The 19,027-nt window shown below is 47.4% G+C and overlaps 1 protein-coding gene across 1 annotated transcript in view; it reads left to right on the top strand.

Annotated features, from left to right (window-relative positions):
* Positions 1–19,027, top strand: part of LOC149369469 (nose resistant to fluoxetine protein 6-like) — a 144,164-nt gene that overhangs the window by 65,370 nt on the left and 59,767 nt on the right. Inside the window, exons 7-8 of the mRNA XM_089577726.1 lie at positions 12,368–12,461; positions 15,602–15,691. Of these exons, the coding sequence (XP_089433852.1) occupies positions 12,368–12,461; positions 15,602–15,691 (184 nt within the window). The remainder of the gene's footprint in view (positions 1–12,367; positions 12,462–15,601; positions 15,692–19,027) is intronic.

The raw sequence follows: 19,027 nt of genomic DNA on the forward strand, positions 1-19,027 counted from the left end.
CAAAGCGGTAGTGGTCACTCGCATAAGACCGACGACGTCTCTATCCAGACCAACAACCACAGATGTAAAGAATTCTGTCGTTAATACTGGGCAAATAGGAGCGGCTGCAACTTATCACTATATTTTCTTTCAAAAGGTCCCCTAAATTTGGCAAAAACAAATGCGCGCTGGCGTGACCCAGTGCTAATGATTCGCTAATTATATATGGCTTAGCGAAGTCTCTAATCAACAAAATGTATTCTTTGTTTGAGAACTGCATATACAGAGCCGACGCTGTTGCCTTTTCCGGATTTCTGGCCATAATGATCCGCCTATCTCTCATGAAGCATTCTGCGTTTTGAAAGCGTTTTTGCACGCTCTGCTCGCGCGAGTATCTGGAAACCAGTCCAAAAGTGCCTTCAAAAAATGAAATAAGTGACATTTGATTTAATTTTTGAATTAACAAAGCACTTTTTTTTTGCATCACTCAGGAAATTCATGGCGCAGTGCGCAGCGGGCGTCTGCTTCATGGAGTTCGCCAAAGAAACGTAATAGCCTAGTGCAAGGGTATTCGCTGAACCGATTTTATGCGCAGTTTTAGCAACGTCCAGAAACGAAGGAGTAGCGCCTTTTCCTGTGTTTTTCGATTTGCTATTTCTTTCTTCTTCTGCAAGTCGGAATGTTTCAAATTGTTGTCTTTGTGCATTTTATGCTTCTGTTGCGATATTGCATAGACGGTTGCGATTTTGCATATAGAGCTCATGCTCACGTATATGTTTATTTACTCGCAATTTTTTTTTTGCTTTTCGAACATTACCTCTATTGATGCAAAACCGTTGGAAGAAGTTGCGAATCACTGTTCAACACGCTTTTGTTTGTTTTTGCTTTTATGAGTTAAATTTCCATACCAACAAACAATTCCAGGATTCGTCGACGACCAGCGAATAAATCGACTGACAATGGATGTTAGACGCATGTTAACCAACTTGTTTGCCTACGGTATATAATACTATGAAAGAGCGCGCATTCTGCTTGCGTAATATTTTATTTATTCCTTTACATTTTTTTTTTATTTTATGTTAACATTTCAAGCCATCTTGAACTAACAGAAGCCACATCACACGGCCGCAGTAAATGCGCGAGTGTCTGAAGTCGTTTTGCTGAAATCCATCTCTGAGCTAGACGTTTTTACCTTCAAAGTTTTCGGGCGCCGACATTTCATTTCATTTCATTTTAATACCTTAAAGACCCACTGGGGGTATTACATAAGGGGTGGGCACAAACAGTCAATAGAACAAGTGTTATGTTGAATAATGGTTGGTAACAGCTTCGGCGAATGTGGATGGGCATGAGATGGTCGCGATGTCATTGGAGAGGTCGTTCCAGTCTACAGAAACACGGTGAAAAAAAGAAGCGGGCACGTGGGCGAAACACTTGGAAAGGATGACGAATGTGGTGGGATATGCCGGCTGGCGGGGCAGTGTAGGGAGCGCAGCGCAGCGAACTATGGAAAAATGATGCTTTCCCAGCGGCTTTGTAACATTACTTTGACGCTTAGCGCTTCCCATCCCCTTGTTTCTTCTGAACTGCCCGTGACTCATTATAAAAAAAAAATTACAAATCCCTTTCACATGTTTTGGCTCTCACCCTCTCTCTTTTTATGTCTAGTATCACCGTATCACCCCACCTCTACTCCCGGCCGCGCTCTTTTCCAGGTAACCTGGTAACCACCCACCCCCCGGAAGCGATATATTTTTTTAATGATTTTACTCACTTCCTCGAAGCTGTTTTTTCTCTCTCGCAGGTACGCGCTTCGCTGTTCGTTCATCCTGCCACGATCTCCCTTTTTCCACCTTTCAGCTGGAGGCTTTTTCTCGCGACCATAAAACCTGTGTAAAGGGTAATGACTGTGCCCACTCCAGCCACTCCAGCTACCCCCCCCCCCCCCCCCCCCCCCCATCCTTGCCTTCCCTGCCACTCGTCTCGGAACAGCGCGATGCATCACCATGACACGTCCTTGACTGGACGGGTATTGCCTTGGCTGGCATGGCGACGCCCAACCAAACAGCCAGCGCGACGAAAAAGCATGCATATTTGAGCTGGCACTGCTCGTAGTCCGTGAAAGCGAAAAGCCACATCTGCTATTTTAGGAGAGCTCCGACGCGGTTCAGTACCCTTGGCAGCGAGATCTTATTTGTAAGTACTACAATTAAGATACGTCTGGAAATTAATGTGGTTCTGGGACTAAATGTTGCTTTGACTATATTCGGTTTTATTTCTTCCGGCAGGAAAAGAGAACGAGACAAGTCACGAGGACGACTTCTGTGTACCTTTTCTCATTGCGAAATGTCTGCTTGGCGTCGTGCGCCGTGCAAATCTGCCCGAATGGTAAGAACTTAATTTCTCCTCTTTGGTTATATGAATTCACCGAACATTCGCTGCTTTGTCTCATTGCGGATTTGAATTCATGCGTACTGAGATCGGATGCATTCTGGAATACGTTTGTCATTTGTCGCTTATGCACGATAGGAATCTGAAGACCAGTCGGTAAGTACATGTTTCTGTTTCTGTTTGGCTTCCGAACTTGCAGGGGCAATACTAAATCCGCAATTGCTAGTTAAAGCTTTGCCCAGCATATCTCGCATTGAAAAAAGGGCATTACTCTGGAATATCAGACGAGTGCTTTTGTGTGGTTTTTCAAGTCAGAGTTTCGAATCCTATACTGCATGCATTCGAAACGACTAATACAAACTGTTAGATTTAAAAGAAAAACAAAGGTGCCCCGAGTTTCTTACGTTCAGCGTATTTCGCAAAAAATCGCAAGCCGTATTTTTAACCCCATTACAGAAAACGTTTCAAAAATGTTTTGACGTCCACGTGGAGGCGACGCTAGAACCTGTGCATCTTTACTTGAATAAAAAATGAAGTCGCAATTTCGAGATACCAGTTATATGTCTGAGTGTCTTCAAGCAGACTGTTCCTCACAATAATTCAGTGTGGTTTAATCACTTTTGTTTTTGTCCTGTGACGGCCTTAGTTAGGCTCGTCATGACATCATGCACGTCTTCGCAGTCTCGACGCGTCGTTAGTTCATCGTGCAAGAGCTGGACGAGGAATTTGTTTGAATGCAGTGCAACAGTCCTCTTGCAAGAGTAGTGCAACCGTTACTTCTGATATGACTGATCAATTCACTAGAGGGCAGCTTGGATGCCTTAGCCATGCCACAGCAGCTTGCCCAGCCGCATTGTACCACCTGAATATTCGTCACGCACCAAATTTTCAAATAAATGATTTTCCCACATCCTCTTTCACCACGCTCTTGGGCCCTTCTTTCCCGTAATTTCTTGTATGGCTGGTCGTAGTGCAAGCCATTTTGCGTGCACTAGAAGAGTGATCCTTGTAACTCGATGCAATAAACGGGTCTTTTGTCTGAATTCTTTGTCACCCTTATTTATGAACACTTGCTAGGTAAAATGATTCATCCCCAGTGCCGGTCAGTGGCCAGTGGGTCAGTGGCCAATGCTCGAAAGCTGGATGCCAGTGCTCAAAAGTTGGAAAGCCAGTGAGAGGCATTTACTGGCCCATGTCGTGGAACGAACGCCAGGCCTGCGTTTGCCGCTCGATCGGCCCAACGTTGGCCCAAAATTGGCCTGAAAGTCCACCCAGTGTGTCAGTATGGTAGAGCTCTGCCTTAATGCCAGTGGAGGACTGTCGTTCATGCCGCTTTTTGTCAATGATAGCCAGGCGTTCGCCCAATGCTGTTGTGCTACCTGAGATGACGGAGCCCCGCCGCATTTTTCTTTACTAGCTCGGCAATTCATCGGCGAGTTATTTCCCAGCGGGAAGATTGAGCGTTGTGGAACCACAGCCTGCTCTCCTACTTGAAAGGGTGTGCGCTAAAAAGACGTACACAGGAAAAAGATAGAGACGACAGCGCACACCCTTTCAAGTATGAATATGTACCAACTAGCCCGTCAAAAAGCTTTACCCCTGCTCTCCTAGGTCGCCCGATTTGTCTATCTTGGACTTCTTCCTCTGGGGGTGTGTTCAAAATGAGGTTTTCAAAACGGAAGCAGGAAACCTCGAGGGTATGAAGCAGCATGCATGAAAATCTTTTCAAAAAATTCCCAGACAGATGCATTTACCTGCTACGAAGGCCATGAAAGAGCGCCTTTCTCTGCGCATCGCAATGGACAGAAGGCAATTTGAGCACATCATGTAGAAATTGTGTCTTTTTGTCCGAAATGCTGTTGCTTTCGTGGAGTGCCCGAGTAGGGTAGCAACGAACTCAAGCTTGAAATATACAATTTTTGTTCATTGACGTTTGTTGTATTATTCAAAACTGCTAAAGATATGAAGTATAGTTTTCTTAATAGTAGGCTACCACTTCTTATCTCTTAAGCCTATGTCGGCCAAACTGGCAGATGCGTGAACGATCGGTTAAGGGAGCACGTACGAAGTTTTCAGAATAACGAAGATGTTAGACTGGTTGTGCATTGCAGGTCTTGAAATCATTGTTCGCCGCATTTTGATCGGGCAAGGAGTTTAGGAAAAAGCAGAGATCAAACTGCACGTGAGCTACTAGAAGCATACAATATAAAGAAAAGGGGTGAAACTGTGTTAGCGATACTTCATTTCATTAGTACAGTCTGAAATGCGACCTTTTCTCAGCCAAATAGATAAGATGTTCCCACGACGTAAAATGATCTAAGTTGGTGGTGACACTTGTCTTCCCTTTCTGCTTTCTTTCCTTCTGTATTCTGTGTGCATACGCGGCGGAGAAATTAGATTTCCCTCGCTATGGTGCAATAAATCACTTGTGAGTGCAGCGTTTGTCCGTGTCATGAGTGTATTCTTTCCCTACGTGGTCGTTTTGTTCGCGCTGCAGTTATGTGTAAACTTCTTATAATGGAAAATTTTCAGTTACGGAGTCATTGTTTATTTTAGCTGTCAAGCAGAGGCCATGTAAAAAAAATCCCTCTTCACTATATTCCATGTCTTGGTACTCTCACCGCTAAACAAAACGGCGCTGTCAAAAAGAGAGAGAAAATCTTTTTAGTCCTTGCAATTTAGACGGGAGGTTCGCCCAAATCCGAGAAATGAGCCTCTAAGGCGGCTTTCCAGGCTCGGCCTATCAGCTGTCGCTGACCGGGAAGACCTGTGTGGGCCAACCTCTCCCATTGTGCATGGCCGATTTCTACATTAGAATATTGTTCAAGGTGTTCGGCGCAGTTACCAAAGCGCGGAGGGCACAATGTGGGGAGAGATCTTTGATCTGCTACATGGCTACATTCCTTCAACGAAGCTAGTGATAAAAAAGGAAAAAAAAAGAGATAAAATGACTGCTTCTGAAGGTCGAAGCGCGCCAGGCCAGTGCCTATCAGCGTTCTTAAAAGCGACGGCAGCGTAGTTGGCGATCAGTAGCCTCTTCCTAGCGCCCACAGAAGAAGAAAAAGAACGCCGGCCGCTGCCTAAACTGAGCGTTGAATATCCCTAGGAAATCACCAGGAAGTTCGAATTGGGCGCCGCAGTCATCGCAACACGTAATCATCGGACTTTGTGCTTGTAATAGGTTTCTGGCGCACCTTGTGCGCCGAGTTTCGGCTTCATACGAAAAAGAACACGAGTTTTTTGCAGGCTCTGGGGCTTTAGGGAATGACTTTTTCTTTTATTTAAAAACTAATATGACATTGTCGTCTTCGCGGCTACAAAGTCGCCATTGACAAAAAACCCACCAAGCTTCGGTAAACAAAAAGGTAATTAGTAAATTTTAATTAAACTACATAATTAGCACGTGTTTCACATTTTCCGACGCCCCAGGCAACTAAGTTTCCTTCTGAAGAGCTCTCTTTTTTTTTTCTCGATAGCCTATTCTTAAGAATTTTCGAAAGTATTTGCTGAAACACCCGGTGTATTTGCAGGCAATTTTACTAACTGTAGAAAAAGCACCCTTTCTGACCCTAATCACTTTCATTGTACTCGCACTTGACACTGTGCTGTGAAGCTTGCTGCATGCACAGGAAATTCAGCCTGGGCAGCTGCTTCTTGCTGCTGTTCGCGAACATCCACGCGCGAATAAAGAACACTTGTAACGGTCACCACACTTCGCGACACACTTGGGTAGGTTTGAAGGCCGCTTAGTCAGCTCAGTGTAGACGGCGACAAAATAACTTGGGGGAAACTGTCGGTCGCCGCTTAAGCACACGGTGAAGTTCGAAGTCGCTGGCAGTAGTCGTAATTTCTACATGCGGCCAATATTATACGTTTTTTGGCATAGCTACCAGCTACTAGGCCTGGTTTCTCACTCCGCTTCGCCTGCGGCCATCTTGCACAGCTAAAATTGAGGAGGCGGGACCTGGCACGTCACGCGACAGCAGCCAACAGCGGCGATGCGACCATCCCCTCGTGGGTGAAGTTCACCAACTTGATCCGCCCGGGCGTACGCGACCGACCATCCGCCACTTTCTTCAGCCTGTGCGCATGACCGCAAGGACGCGTCCACATGCGGCTCAAAAACGATGGTACAGGCGCCTTAACGCTCCCACCTTAAAAGATGGTTTCGTAACAACAGTACTGGCATCGCCATCTCTCGCCCCCGAAAGGCTGGAGATTACTTTTCGTCTCGCGTTTCACGTTCGTCTGTTTGACTTGACTTGACTTGATTACTTTGGGATATTCTTGGGAGGGGATACTGGTCCCGACGTATGTTGGCCAGTTGGTGGCATCACTCTTGGGGACCAGAGGAAGGGGTAGGGGGATGTAGGGAGGGGAGAAGGGAGGGGGATGGTCGTCGCCGTGACGGGAGCGGTCCGTGTCCTCGCAGGGGGAGGGATCTTGAAGCAGCGCCGCCGCCGCAACAACAGCTCGCGGAGGGGAAGCCTCGCTGCACTGGGATAGTGTGAAAGCACCGGGCTGGGGGGGGGGGGGGGGAGCCACGATGCACTGTGATGGTGTGCAAGCATCGGGCAGGGGGGAAGGCAGACTCCTAGATCATGTGGCTGGGAGGAGCCGGAGGTCTAGAAGGGTCCAGGTCCGGGGGATGCAAGTCCAGGAGGCCGCAGGCCTCGGGCTGTAGGTCCAGGCTCCTCGGGCTAGAGGAGGATGTCAAGGCCGGTCTCCTTGAGGAAGGGCAGCAGGAGCCGGCAGGCGGATAGGAGGTTCCGGGCCGGGAACAGCAGCTGGTCCTCCGTGTCTGCTGGCAGGCCGAGGGCACGGTAACCTGCAAAGAGACGGCTACGAGGCAGAGCAAAAGTAGGACATGCACCCAACAGGTGACCCAGGGTGCCTGTATCCTCGCACGATGGACAGGCAGGGGAGGAGGCCATTCCAACTACGAACTTGCTTGTCGGCGTCCATGAGCATCCGATCCGAAGTCGGAGCAGGAGGGTACGTTCTCTGCGGGGGATCTTGTCTGGGAGACGGTGGAAGGGCCTGCACGCAGAGATACGCCTGTCAGGGTGCTTTGTCCTTACCGCCCGCCTCAATAGCTGCCGGGCAAAGTCATGCGGGGCCACTTTGGTCGTCACTGGCGACCCATCGTGGTGGGCCGCCTTGGCGAGGGAGTCGGCGTCCTCGTTGCCCTGGATGCCGGTGTGGCCATGGACCCAATGAAGGGATACTGGTCACTCTACCACCGACAAGTGGTGGTGCTACTGCAGCGAAACAGTCTATTCTGATCCCACATCGTCGCATGCAATGCGGAGTTTTCGTTAATTCTGACCGACTCAGGCAGGTACCCGATCCATACGTAGTATGAAACAAAAGATGCGCTAAAAACCACCTGTGTGAGAAAATTGAGCGCGAACAATCCAGTGATTAAGACGGGATAATTTTTCTTCCATTGTTTACTGAGCGACGCAACAGTCAGTAACCTCCTCATCACTTCGTCGAGTATTCAGATGGCGACTGACTTTCCCGCTACGAATTCTTCTAACTTATTGAGGGATTTGTGTGGTGTTGGGTACTCCTTTCTGGCTGTTCTGTATGGCGCGAGATTATCAGCATACACTGCTAAACCTATCAGGTCGCGGCACCCTTCGTGGTTATCAGGGGGAGACGCCCGGTATAGAAGATCTCGGGCATGCCTGTGAGCGGCTTCGTTTCTTCCTGGTAGTTCCAGGTGACCGCGAAACCAGATGACTGCGGCTTGGCTGGGTGGATGCTTAGTCAGCAATGACAACCCTGACCTATGAATTAATCCGTAATTGAAGTTGCGACAGGCGTTCTGGGAATCAGTGAACACAACGGCGTTGGGGTTAGATGCTACAGCTAATGCAATAGCTGCCTCCTCTGCGTGAGTGGGGTTAGATGTTTTCACCGAGGCGCAGTTCACTATCGACACTGAAGGCGTTGACACTACAATAGTCATGTTTCCATTCTTTGGCCCTGCTGCGTCCGCGTAAAGGGTGTTAGTTTGCTTGTCCCATTTCTTCTCCAGGGCTTCGCCTCTTGCTTTCCTCCTCTCGATGTTATATGCGGGATGCATATTCCGCGGAATGCCGAAATTACATGAATGGGAGATTAGGTCGTCACGCGCTCCGTATACTCCTCGCAGCGAGCGACAGAATTAAAAACCAGGAAGAACAAAACGACAAGATCCCACACAAAATTGTGTGGGTACCGGGGCACACGGGGGTGGCAGGGAACCAAGAGGCCGACAGGATAGCTCGAGGATACATTACTTTCCCAGCATCCGACGAGCCCGCGGAACTCGCGCCAGCACCCAGGGAATACTCGGCCATACTACAAAACTATGGAGGCAGAAGAATGTGATATCCCCCACCACACAAATCTCTCAGCAGAGAGGAAGCTGTCACTTGGAGACAGTTACAAACAGGCTCTTTCCCAAACCTACATATACTAAAGAAAATGCACCCTTCGATATACGTGGACAAATGTCCCTGGTGCGACGAAAAACCTACTCTATATCACATCACATATGGGCCTGCCAAACATAGACGTGGTCCCCAAAATACAAAACCCGAGTGCGGAGCAATGGGAGATTCTGCTGTCCAGCGACCGCTGTGAAGACCAACAAGGTCTGGTACAGTGAGCTCAACGGGCAGCAGTGGCCAGCGGAGCCCTGGACTGAGGGCAACCGACCATTGATTAGAGGCGGACGACTTCGACAGAGAAGGCTCCTGGGGGTAGAACCAAGGCATCTCTGAAGATGCCCCCAAACCGCAGGGAAAAGCATTAGTGAAAATATATTTTTCCCTCCCTCCCTCCAGCGGAATGGGGTGCACATTGATGCGTCTTCTCACATCGCGTGGGACCTCTTCCCTTTGGTCAATTGTATAGGGCTGATTAACATGGATCTTCTCGAGCAATTCTCTGCCTGGTTTTGTAAGTGCGAGTCTATTGAGTTGTGAGAGCCATTGTGCTTCCCACATCTCTTTGAGGGTATTATGTACTCCCAGAGCCATGAGCTTGGCCATTGCCGCGGAGTTCGGTAGCCCCATTGCCGCCTTGTAGGCTTTCCTGATGAGTGCCTCCAACTTTTCAATTTCCGACCTGGAGAGGTTAAGGAATGCCGTCCCGTACATTATCCGCGAGATCACGAAAGCTTGCACTAAGCGGAGAAGGAGACTACAAACCTTAGGAGACTACAAACCAACACATACCCAACACCAGCTAAATTGCACCAGTGGTACCCTACACTATACTCTCCGCAGTGCCCACACTGTGGAGAGGTAGCTAACCTCTACCATATGGTGTGGGCGTGCCAATTTAATTCCTTAGTTGACCCTATTCCAAATCCCTCGGAGGAGCAGTGGGAGGCTATTCTGCTCAGCGATGATCCTGACCGTCAGCACTGGCTGGTGGGGAGGGCCAGCGCAGCAGCAGCAGCCAGTGGACTACCGGACTAGGCGGCCCACCCACATGTTCTGAGAATATTGAACAAATAAAGATGTGTTTAATGAATCAATCCCGCTACGAATTAAGCCCACATAGATGACTGTATTAGGAGCAAAATAGCTTCTGTGGTTCGTGGGGCTTGGCTAAGCTTAGGTGGCTGTAAGCTCGCTGTCCGGAGGGCAGACTCACCGGTTAACGCCCTCGAGAGCTGCGCTCACTCATTGAGCCGAAACTAGAAGAGCAGAGCTTTTAACTGCCGGTATGCTGGAGCTTTACAGTTGCTACCGAGCAAAGGCAGAAGATCAAGGACAGTAATGGGTTAGGACGTGAGCTTCACTGGCCGAGGTTGAGCAGTTTCGCGTGTCTCCTGGAGAGCCGTGCTGCGAGCCGTGCTGCGCATGCACGAAGAGCATGTGACGTCACTACGCACAACTGGCGTGCCTTGCCGCGCGCGCTAGCCTTTCTTTCCTTAAAATGATCGGAGTGTAAAACGTTGACAACGCCAACGCCAATGAACACATTAACACCTCTTTTTGGGCTAGTTGGTGCATACTTGAATTAGAGAAAAAATAGCGCAAAGCATGCACACCAGGAGAAGGAACGACGACGAGACACAAGCGCTAACTCACAACTGAAATTTTATTGAAGACAGGAAGCACCTTATATGTGGTGAAGTTTCAAGGGGAAAGAAGGGTGACAAGGATGAGAAGGTGAACAAACGCAACCATCTCGGAACGCAGAAACAGGCAGGCAGCCCAAAATCACAAAAATAAAAAGAACAGTTACCTGATAGCAGAATCTAGAAAATTGTACTCGGAGGCAAAAAAGCGATAAAGATGGAGTGCTAACACACCTACAGCCAAATGTTTTTGTGCAGAAAGCCTCCAGACTAACACGTCCAGTTTTATCCGTGCTCTTGCCAAGAATCTTTGTCTCCTTTAACCGAGCCTCGCAACCGTAGCAGCTGATTACGTGCGCAACGAAGTGTGCATACTTGTCTTTCATATCCGATAAATTTCGAACATGGTCCCCCAAACGCTCGTTGATGCATCGGCCCGTCTGGCCAACATAAAGTTTCCCACACGTTAATGGGATAGCGTAAACCACTCCTACGGAACACTTCGTAAACGGAGTATCGTGCTTAATCTGGCAACCCCGCTTCTTGAGCTACAGATTGGGGGGCACAACTTTTACAGCTTGTTAGGAGCCGAAAAGGCGACACTCACGCCATACCTGTTGGCCACTTTCTTCAAGTTGTGCGAGGTTTTGTGCATGTAAGGCACAACCAGTTGCTTCTGTGTCCTGTGGCGGTCCTCTCCTGTATTTCTGCGTGTTCCGTGCTTCAGTTTTTGAAGGAGGGTCTCGCAAACAGCAACAAACACAGCGCAGGGGAACCCAGCCGCCGAAAGTCGGCCCATCTTATTTTGAAAGCTACCTTGCAACTGGTGCGGGCACGATTTCCTGTCTTCAATAAAATTTCAGTTGTGAGAGCGCTTGTGTCTCGTCGTCATTCCTTCTCGTGGTGTGCATGGTTTGCGCTATTTTTTCTTCATTTTCTTCAGTGAACACAATGAACGCCGACGGCCCATGGCTTCAGCGCCGCGTTTCTGGCACAACCTTGTCAATGCCAACGCATGCAGCGCACACCTGTCACTACTGCCACTTAGCTTAAAGGACGGTTGAGGTGTCCACTGTTCCAAAAGGGCAGTTATGCGCCTTCCCTCTGGTTGAGGTGTCCACCAAGATGCCGACACCATCTCCCTCACCTCATGCTACGTATATCTTGGCATAGCACTTCTAAGCCACTGCCAATTTTTTAATGCAGAATCATTATATGGCTCATCGGCAATGAAGCCCGACGTTGTTGTCCAGACAAAACGGTCAGAAAACTCGGATGACGCCACCTCATGATGTCATCAGCCCAGCTGCCATAGAAACCATAAAAGAGTCAACAGAAGACCCACCGTATACATAAACACGCTTGAGTGGTTAACAGCACGAAGAAACGACATTGACGAAGGAAGAGAAGGCACGATGAGCGCTGGCTTTTTACTCAATCTTTATTAAGATGAAAGGCATCGAATAAAGGAAACACCTTTTACAGCTCATACCGAGGAGTTACAAAAACCGAGGAAATCAGATCATGTAATTGAAACAACATTCAAGTGATATGACGGCAAAGATATACGAATTCTTTCTTATGCAGTGCAATCGAAGACACCCAGTGACCTTTTGGTCAAATACCTACAGGGTGTAGGCCCTCCGGTTGAAGGCCTTTAGGGGTAAAGACTTTTATGTCAAATACGTTTGGCTGAAAAACCTTTAGGGTAAGTGTCCTTGGCATAAAGGCCTTCAGCCTAAAGCCCTTTACACCAAAAGACCTCAACTTAAACGCCTTTCAGACATTAGTACAAGTTGCGAAGTAGTACTAATAATAAACTAATAAATGATCAGACACAAACGCTTTCGGATTGACAGCACGCAAGTAGTCAACTGCCCTCCGTAATTTTTTTCTCTTGCTCGACCGCAGGCGGACTGGCATCCTCGCTGTCGTACCTGGACCGATACGACTCGGCCCTTGCCGCGGCTGCCTACGTGGCCGTGGACACGTTCTTCTTCCTCAGGTACGTGGTGCACGCCAAAAGGACGCGCTGTCCGAAGGGTTGGTTGAATGTTCCGAATGGAGCACTTTTTCTGGCTCCTTCTGCAGGTAATGATAAAAAAAACGTAGGGGGGAACTTTGTTGACCTAAAGTGCGGTGAGGCGGAAGCCTTAAGCGCGGTGTTCCTGCTTGTGTCACTGTTGTGTGGTCAAGATGTAAAGCTTTGCCTCTAATAGGTGGTGGTGGTGGTGGTGGGGAACGCGACAGCGTCTTGCAACGCAACTGGACCAATTTCCTACTCGATTTTATTTATTTGTCTAGTATGACTAGAAGGGTTATTTAAACTAATTGGTTAATTAACTAATTAACTAACCTCATTCCCACTAACTTGGAGCACCACTAAACCATCCCTTTAATTGCTTGCATGGCTACTAGCCAAAGTACAATTGGCCTTGCTTGAAATTCGCGCACTGTGACGTCACGACCATTTCGACCAATTGAAAAGCACGACATTTCTGTGCTCAACTCCTGCTTACAATGATGAGGCATTAACGGCTTCTGCCTTAAAATTCACTTACGACGTTCACGAAATCGACGCCACACCTCGGTGGTTCCGCTAATTATTACACAAAGAATCGGCGAGCGCAGCCCGCGTGGTTTGTTCCATTTTGCGACTGGTTCGCTGGCCCACTCAAACGTTGTTTTCATAATTCTACTCTGCCCTAACGAGATAGAAGAGTAGCTAAATGTCATTTCTGCTGTAGGCAATATACAGAGCATGGGAACAAGCATTTTAAAGCGATAGCGCTAAGGGCCACGTGTCGCTGAAAAGCCGGAGTCGGCGTTGTTGGCCGGGAGCGTGAAATGGCCGAAAAATCCCTGCAGGAGCAACCTACTAGATGGCAGGTGGGCCACTTAGGTCACGTTACCGTGTGACGTCATCGCAGCCTGCCAACCGGATTGAGAGAAAACTGCCTACCGCGGCGGGTGGCAGTTATTGACTGGTCGCGAGACGTTGCTTCGGAATAGCAACTTGGATCGCCCAAATCCCACTAGTGGCAGCAGCTTCCGTCCCAGGGCAGTGGCGCATCCCTTAACCGCTGTACCTTTGCACCAGGAGTGGTATGAGGACTCCAGGGAACTAGGAATGTAAAGCTGTGAATGACCAGTTCCTTAATGATGGGCAATAACCCATTAACGTTGTCGCGTCGTGCCCTTAAGGAGGCACTTAAGGGCTCCCCCCTCACCCAGTTGTTGCATGCTGTAGTGGCACGCTTGTATGACCATGACAGCGCAGTTCTTGTGAGGCGCCCAGCTTATATTTCTAAATAGGTATGGACTAGAAGGTTTTAAGTAAATACGAGTTGCTGTGTGAACAACCATCGCTCAGCGCACGTGGCTAATGGGCACACTTCAAGCACTAAAGTTTTGTGCTTCAATGATTCAGAGTGACGGGCCTTACTACTGCATGCGTGCATGGCAGTATAGCGATTTGTGCTCCACGAAAACGAACTACACTATTCGAATGATTTCACTCAAATTTCATTCCATCCTGATTTTTTTGTTGGTGCGGACATTCTTATGGCTCCAAGACGTTGTTATCATTGCAGTCAGTCGCTTCAATCAGACAGGCGGATGGTAATAATAGAAAAGTAGGCAACATAATAGAGCAATAACAATGGTATCATGCCTTTGATCTGCTGCTTACGAACAAAGTGACACCACAACGTGCGGTTATTTAAAACAGTACGACGCCCGCGGCACTTCACTGATCTCGCTCTGCACTTGTACGCCCGATTAGAAATCTATGGTCACATTTGCGAGTACGAACAATCGCAAAAGGACTCAGCTTTATCAACTAAAACTCAACCTGCAGTGGCTGTCAAACTTTTCTCGGTTCTTCCTTGCGCTAGCAGGATAATGGCCGCTGGTTTACCTGTAATGCTAAATACTCGGTTTTGTGTTACCACTCTTGACTGGGCATTTGAAATGTCATCAGAACTGCTGGAGAACGACCTTCATTCGAATGCTCTACTGGTAGCCATTTGTTCCAAGCTAGTCTTCGAATGTATGCCTTCGCTTCCCAAAAACACATTATCATCAGCCCAGCCACACCCACTGCTGGGAAAAGGACTCTCCCATGCCTCTCCAATTAACGCTGTCCTGTGCAAGCTGCAGCTACCGTATCCCCGTAAGCGTCTTAATTTCATCCACCCAACTAACTTTCTGTCGCCCCCTGCTTCACTCGCCTTCTCTTGAAAACCACTCCGTTACCCTTAAGGGCCGGCGGTTACCTTTTTACTTGCAAAATTCTTTTTCAATAATCTTTAAGCCTAAAGATCCCTGATCAGAAAGCGGAGAAAGCGAACCCACCATATTTTGCCTTGTTTTTGTGTTCACTAAACCATTTTTTTGAAGTGTGCTGGCGATTTTAGCGCCTTTACTGGATACTTCTTTACTTCTGTAGCAGGAAAATACTTTCTCCGAGTGAGAAATTTATCTTTTGAGGTGCTGCTGGAACAGGCCAGGGCCTGACCGGGCCTCACGTCGAGCTTGGTGGGCCGCGTCCGGTATCAGTAGAGTAATATTATAGCGGGCGTAGGCAGGGCTCGGACTTAGAGTCTCAGTCTCGGGCTTCACATGCGGCCCGTGCAGCACTCTAGTTCTGATGGCCAGTGCTGGTATGGCATACATAACACAGTGTAACTGACGCAGAGACTCTCTCACGGAAGGTAATAGACCCTTACAAAAACACCTGTGTTAACACCTAAAAACTTCAATAGGAATTTAAATCTATAGTTTGCAAAACTAAACATTCTGAGCTTTCGGCAGAACGCGTGAAATCCTAAGTTTGCGGCAGAAGCTCCAGTTATCAACATCCCCTCACATGCCTCCGAAATGGCGCACCCGGGTTCGTGCGTGCTCAAGGTGATGGATTCTTTTCCTTTTTAAACACCATGCAAGCAACTAGAAACGATGAAGTGCCCTGCTTGTGTACCTCTTTTCACGTCCGCATTTATTGCGCTGTTCCGATAATGTACAACCAACTCGCCCAAGCTTACACATTGTCCAGTTATAAGCAGTCATGAGTGCGACGGACTGTGATTTGGTAGCTCCACGAGGAGTTATAATTCCAATGAAATGACACCTCTCTCCTTGCAGCGGCTACATGCTGCTCTACGTCCTCCATGGAGTGAAGAACGCGCGGGGTGCCAAGCCGACCGCAGTCATCATCCTTCGACGCTGGTACAGGTATGTGTGTGCGACTACATAGCCCGTAGAAGCTGGAGACATGGATGGACATCCACTTACAAACGAAGCGGTAGAATTATGAAAGGGCAGGCTTGATGGCGTGTGCCACCAAGCCTGCCCTTTCATAGTTTTGTCGAATATTTTCAAGCTCTTCTATGCTTTAGGATGCACACGCAGATTACGCAGTGACTAAGTTAGCACGTGTTATGCAGTTTTGTGCCGACACCGGGATATTCTTCATGACTGCACTAAGCTCTTAGTTTAGCCTTCACTGTTTTTCTGTAATACATCTTTTGAATATGTGATATGTGTACTTTCACAAATATTTCTGAACTTATGAAAATTGAAAATAAAATCATTTTTATAATCAGCCTGATTACGCACGCTGCAGTGCAAAGGCCTGTCCAATGTCTCTCCAATTAACCCTGCCTAGTTCCAGCTGCGGCCACTGCATCCCGGAAAACTTCTTAATCTCATCCGCCCACCTAACCTTCTGCCGCTCCCTGCTACGTTTGCCTACGCTTCGTAACCACTGTTCCCTTAGGGACCAGAGGCTATCTTGCCTTCGCATTGCATGCCCTGCCCAAGCCCATTCCTACCTCTGGATTTCGAGTACGATGTCATTAACCCGCGTTCGTTCCCTCACCCACTCTGCTCGTTTCCGGTCTCATAACGGTACACCTATCATTTTTCTTTCCATAGCTCGCTGCGCTGCCCTTTTTTGTCCATAGCTCGCTGCGCTGTCCTGAACTTGAGCTGAACCCTTTTCGTTAGCTTCCAGGTTTCGGCATTTTCCATTCTCCATAAATGCTTATCCGCAACTGTTCCAATCCGGGCCTCGAAATGCCTCCGCAAACAAGCTACGAATAGCGTTGGCGAAATCGTGTCCCCCTGCCTGACACTCTTCTTTATTGGAATTTTACAGCAGACTTTGTGCACGACTATGGTAGAGGTGCATTTGTTACAGATATCGTCAAATATTTTTACGTAAGGCCCTTCTACACTCTGATTCCGCAATGCCTGCACGACCGCTAAATATTCCATTGAGTCAAATCTTTCTCTTAATCTATGAAGGTTATATGTAGGGTTGGTTATATGCTGCGCACTTTTCTATCACCTGATTTATAGTGCGAATATAGTCTATTGTCCAGTATCCTTTACGAAAGCCTAGCGGATCATTTGTATGTTTGAAGTTTAAGGTTGTGCTGACTGTATTAGCGATTACCTTAGTAAATATCTTATAGGAAACGAACTGCAAGCTGGTTGGTCTGTAATTTTTCAAGTCCTTCACGTCCCTTTTCTTACGGATTAAGATGATGTTAGCATTCTTCCAGGCTTCTGGTACACTCGAGGTCATGTGGCATTGCGTATGTAGGGTGGCTAGTTTATCTAGCGCAATCTCCCCTCCGTCCTTCAACAGATCTGCTGTTATCTGATCCTCACCAGATGATTTGCCTCTTTGCATTGCTCCTAAGGCTTTCTTTACTTCCTTTTTGTTACTGGTGGGATGTATCATTGCTGTGCGTTAGTGCCTGTCTTATTTATGTTCTGATAACATTGGCTGCTCTGTAGACTTGTGTAGAAATCTCCGGCTACTTTAACTATTTTCTCTATATCGCTAATTACATTGCAGTCTTTGTCTCTTACCGCACAAATCTGATTTATCCATATCCCTAGTTTCCTCTTCACTGCTTTTAGGGCAACTCCAACCTGTAGAGCATGCTCCATTCTCTCCATATTAAACTTCCTTATGTCGGTTATCTTGCACTTATTGATTAACTTTCATAGCTCTGTCATATACAGGGTGTTTCACCTAAGACTTTCTGCAATTTTTAAAAATAAGCTATTTGAATTAGATAAGCGCTTTTTCTGGCATAGCATTGTCAGTGATGTAGTACATCATAATGCAGCTAAGACGTGCTAACTAGCAGGATTTTTAACCAATATTTAATAGTTAACATTTAAACTATTACCGTTGGGCTCCTTAATTATTGAGAGGCATGTAGCCCACCGTAAGTAATGTCCATATCCGTTTTTAGAATTTCGAGAACGCGATTATCCTCGGCGCTGTGGCCCAACAAATTTCGCCAACATCGCGCCAAAATACATGCGGTTTGAGAAGCTTGCAGGCAAAGCAACCTCTCCAGTGAACCTAACTCGTCGAGATAGCCAAAATGTGTTGGGCCACAGCACCGAGGATAATCGCGTTCTCGAAATTCTAAAAACGGATATGGACATTACTCACGGTGGGCTACATGCTTCTCAATAATTAAGGAGCCCAACGGTAATAGTTTAAAAGTTAACTATTAAATATTGGTTAACAAGCCTGCTAGTTAGCACGTCTTAGCTGCATTATGATGTACTACATCACTGACAATGCTATGCCAGAAAAAGCGCTCATCTAATTCAAATAGCTTATTTTTAAAAATTGCAGAAAGTCTTAGGTGAAACACCCTGTATACCCCGTCTGTATTGTTAGACGCTCCTGAGAGAGCTTGCAGGCATTCTGACGAACCACCCTACCACCCAGTTCTACTGCGCACAGGGTAATGATAGCTGTGAGATTATCGCTCATTGCTTGAAGATTAAGGTTGCCGTCTTTAGTTGTAGTCGGATATCTGTTCTTCAGCGATATCCTGAATTCCTCTACCTTCCCTCTCACCGGTAACTCTTTAACGGGCTTCCGTTTCACCAGTTTCTTACGGTTCTCCAAGTAAGCTAATTCGAGACCCTACCATCCTGTGGATGCTACAACGCATTTTTCCGGAGACTTCCATATCCCGCACGATGCCAGGGTGAGCGCACAGTACATCTATTTCATTTTTGGTCTCAACATTGGGGCTTTTCCACGTCCACTTCTTGTTCTCTCGTTTCTGGAAGATGGTACCCATGATTCGTAAACTATTTTATCTGCGAACTCTACTAATAACTCCCTCCTGCTCTTCCTGGAGGATATGTCATAGCCGTACACCATCTGGTTTTTAGCCTACTTCTTGCCTATCTTCGTATTGAAGTCATCCACCAGTACATTACACTGTGTTTTCACTTTGCTCATTGCTGATTCCGGGTCTTCATAGAAGCTTTTGACGATCTGATCATCATGGCGTAGGCCTTTATTGCATTCTGTTTGGACCTCTTATTAAGTATAATTAGAATAACTGCCACACTCTCGTTAATACTATAGAATTACTCTATGTTGCCAGCTATATCCCGGTCGATGAGGAATCCCGCCCCTTGATCTCGTCTCTCCGCTAATTCACGATAGAACCTGCCCACCCCTTAGCACTGCATACACCCCATCTGTGCTAGCCAGCCGCTTGGATGGCTTAATGGTTA

This window comes from Amblyomma mixtum, chromosome 1, assembly GCF_055824585.1.
Source record: "Amblyomma mixtum isolate Tamu chromosome 1, ASM5582458v1, whole genome shotgun sequence".
In the NCBI taxonomy this organism is placed as follows: Eukaryota; Metazoa; Arthropoda; class Arachnida; order Ixodida; family Ixodidae; genus Amblyomma; species Amblyomma mixtum.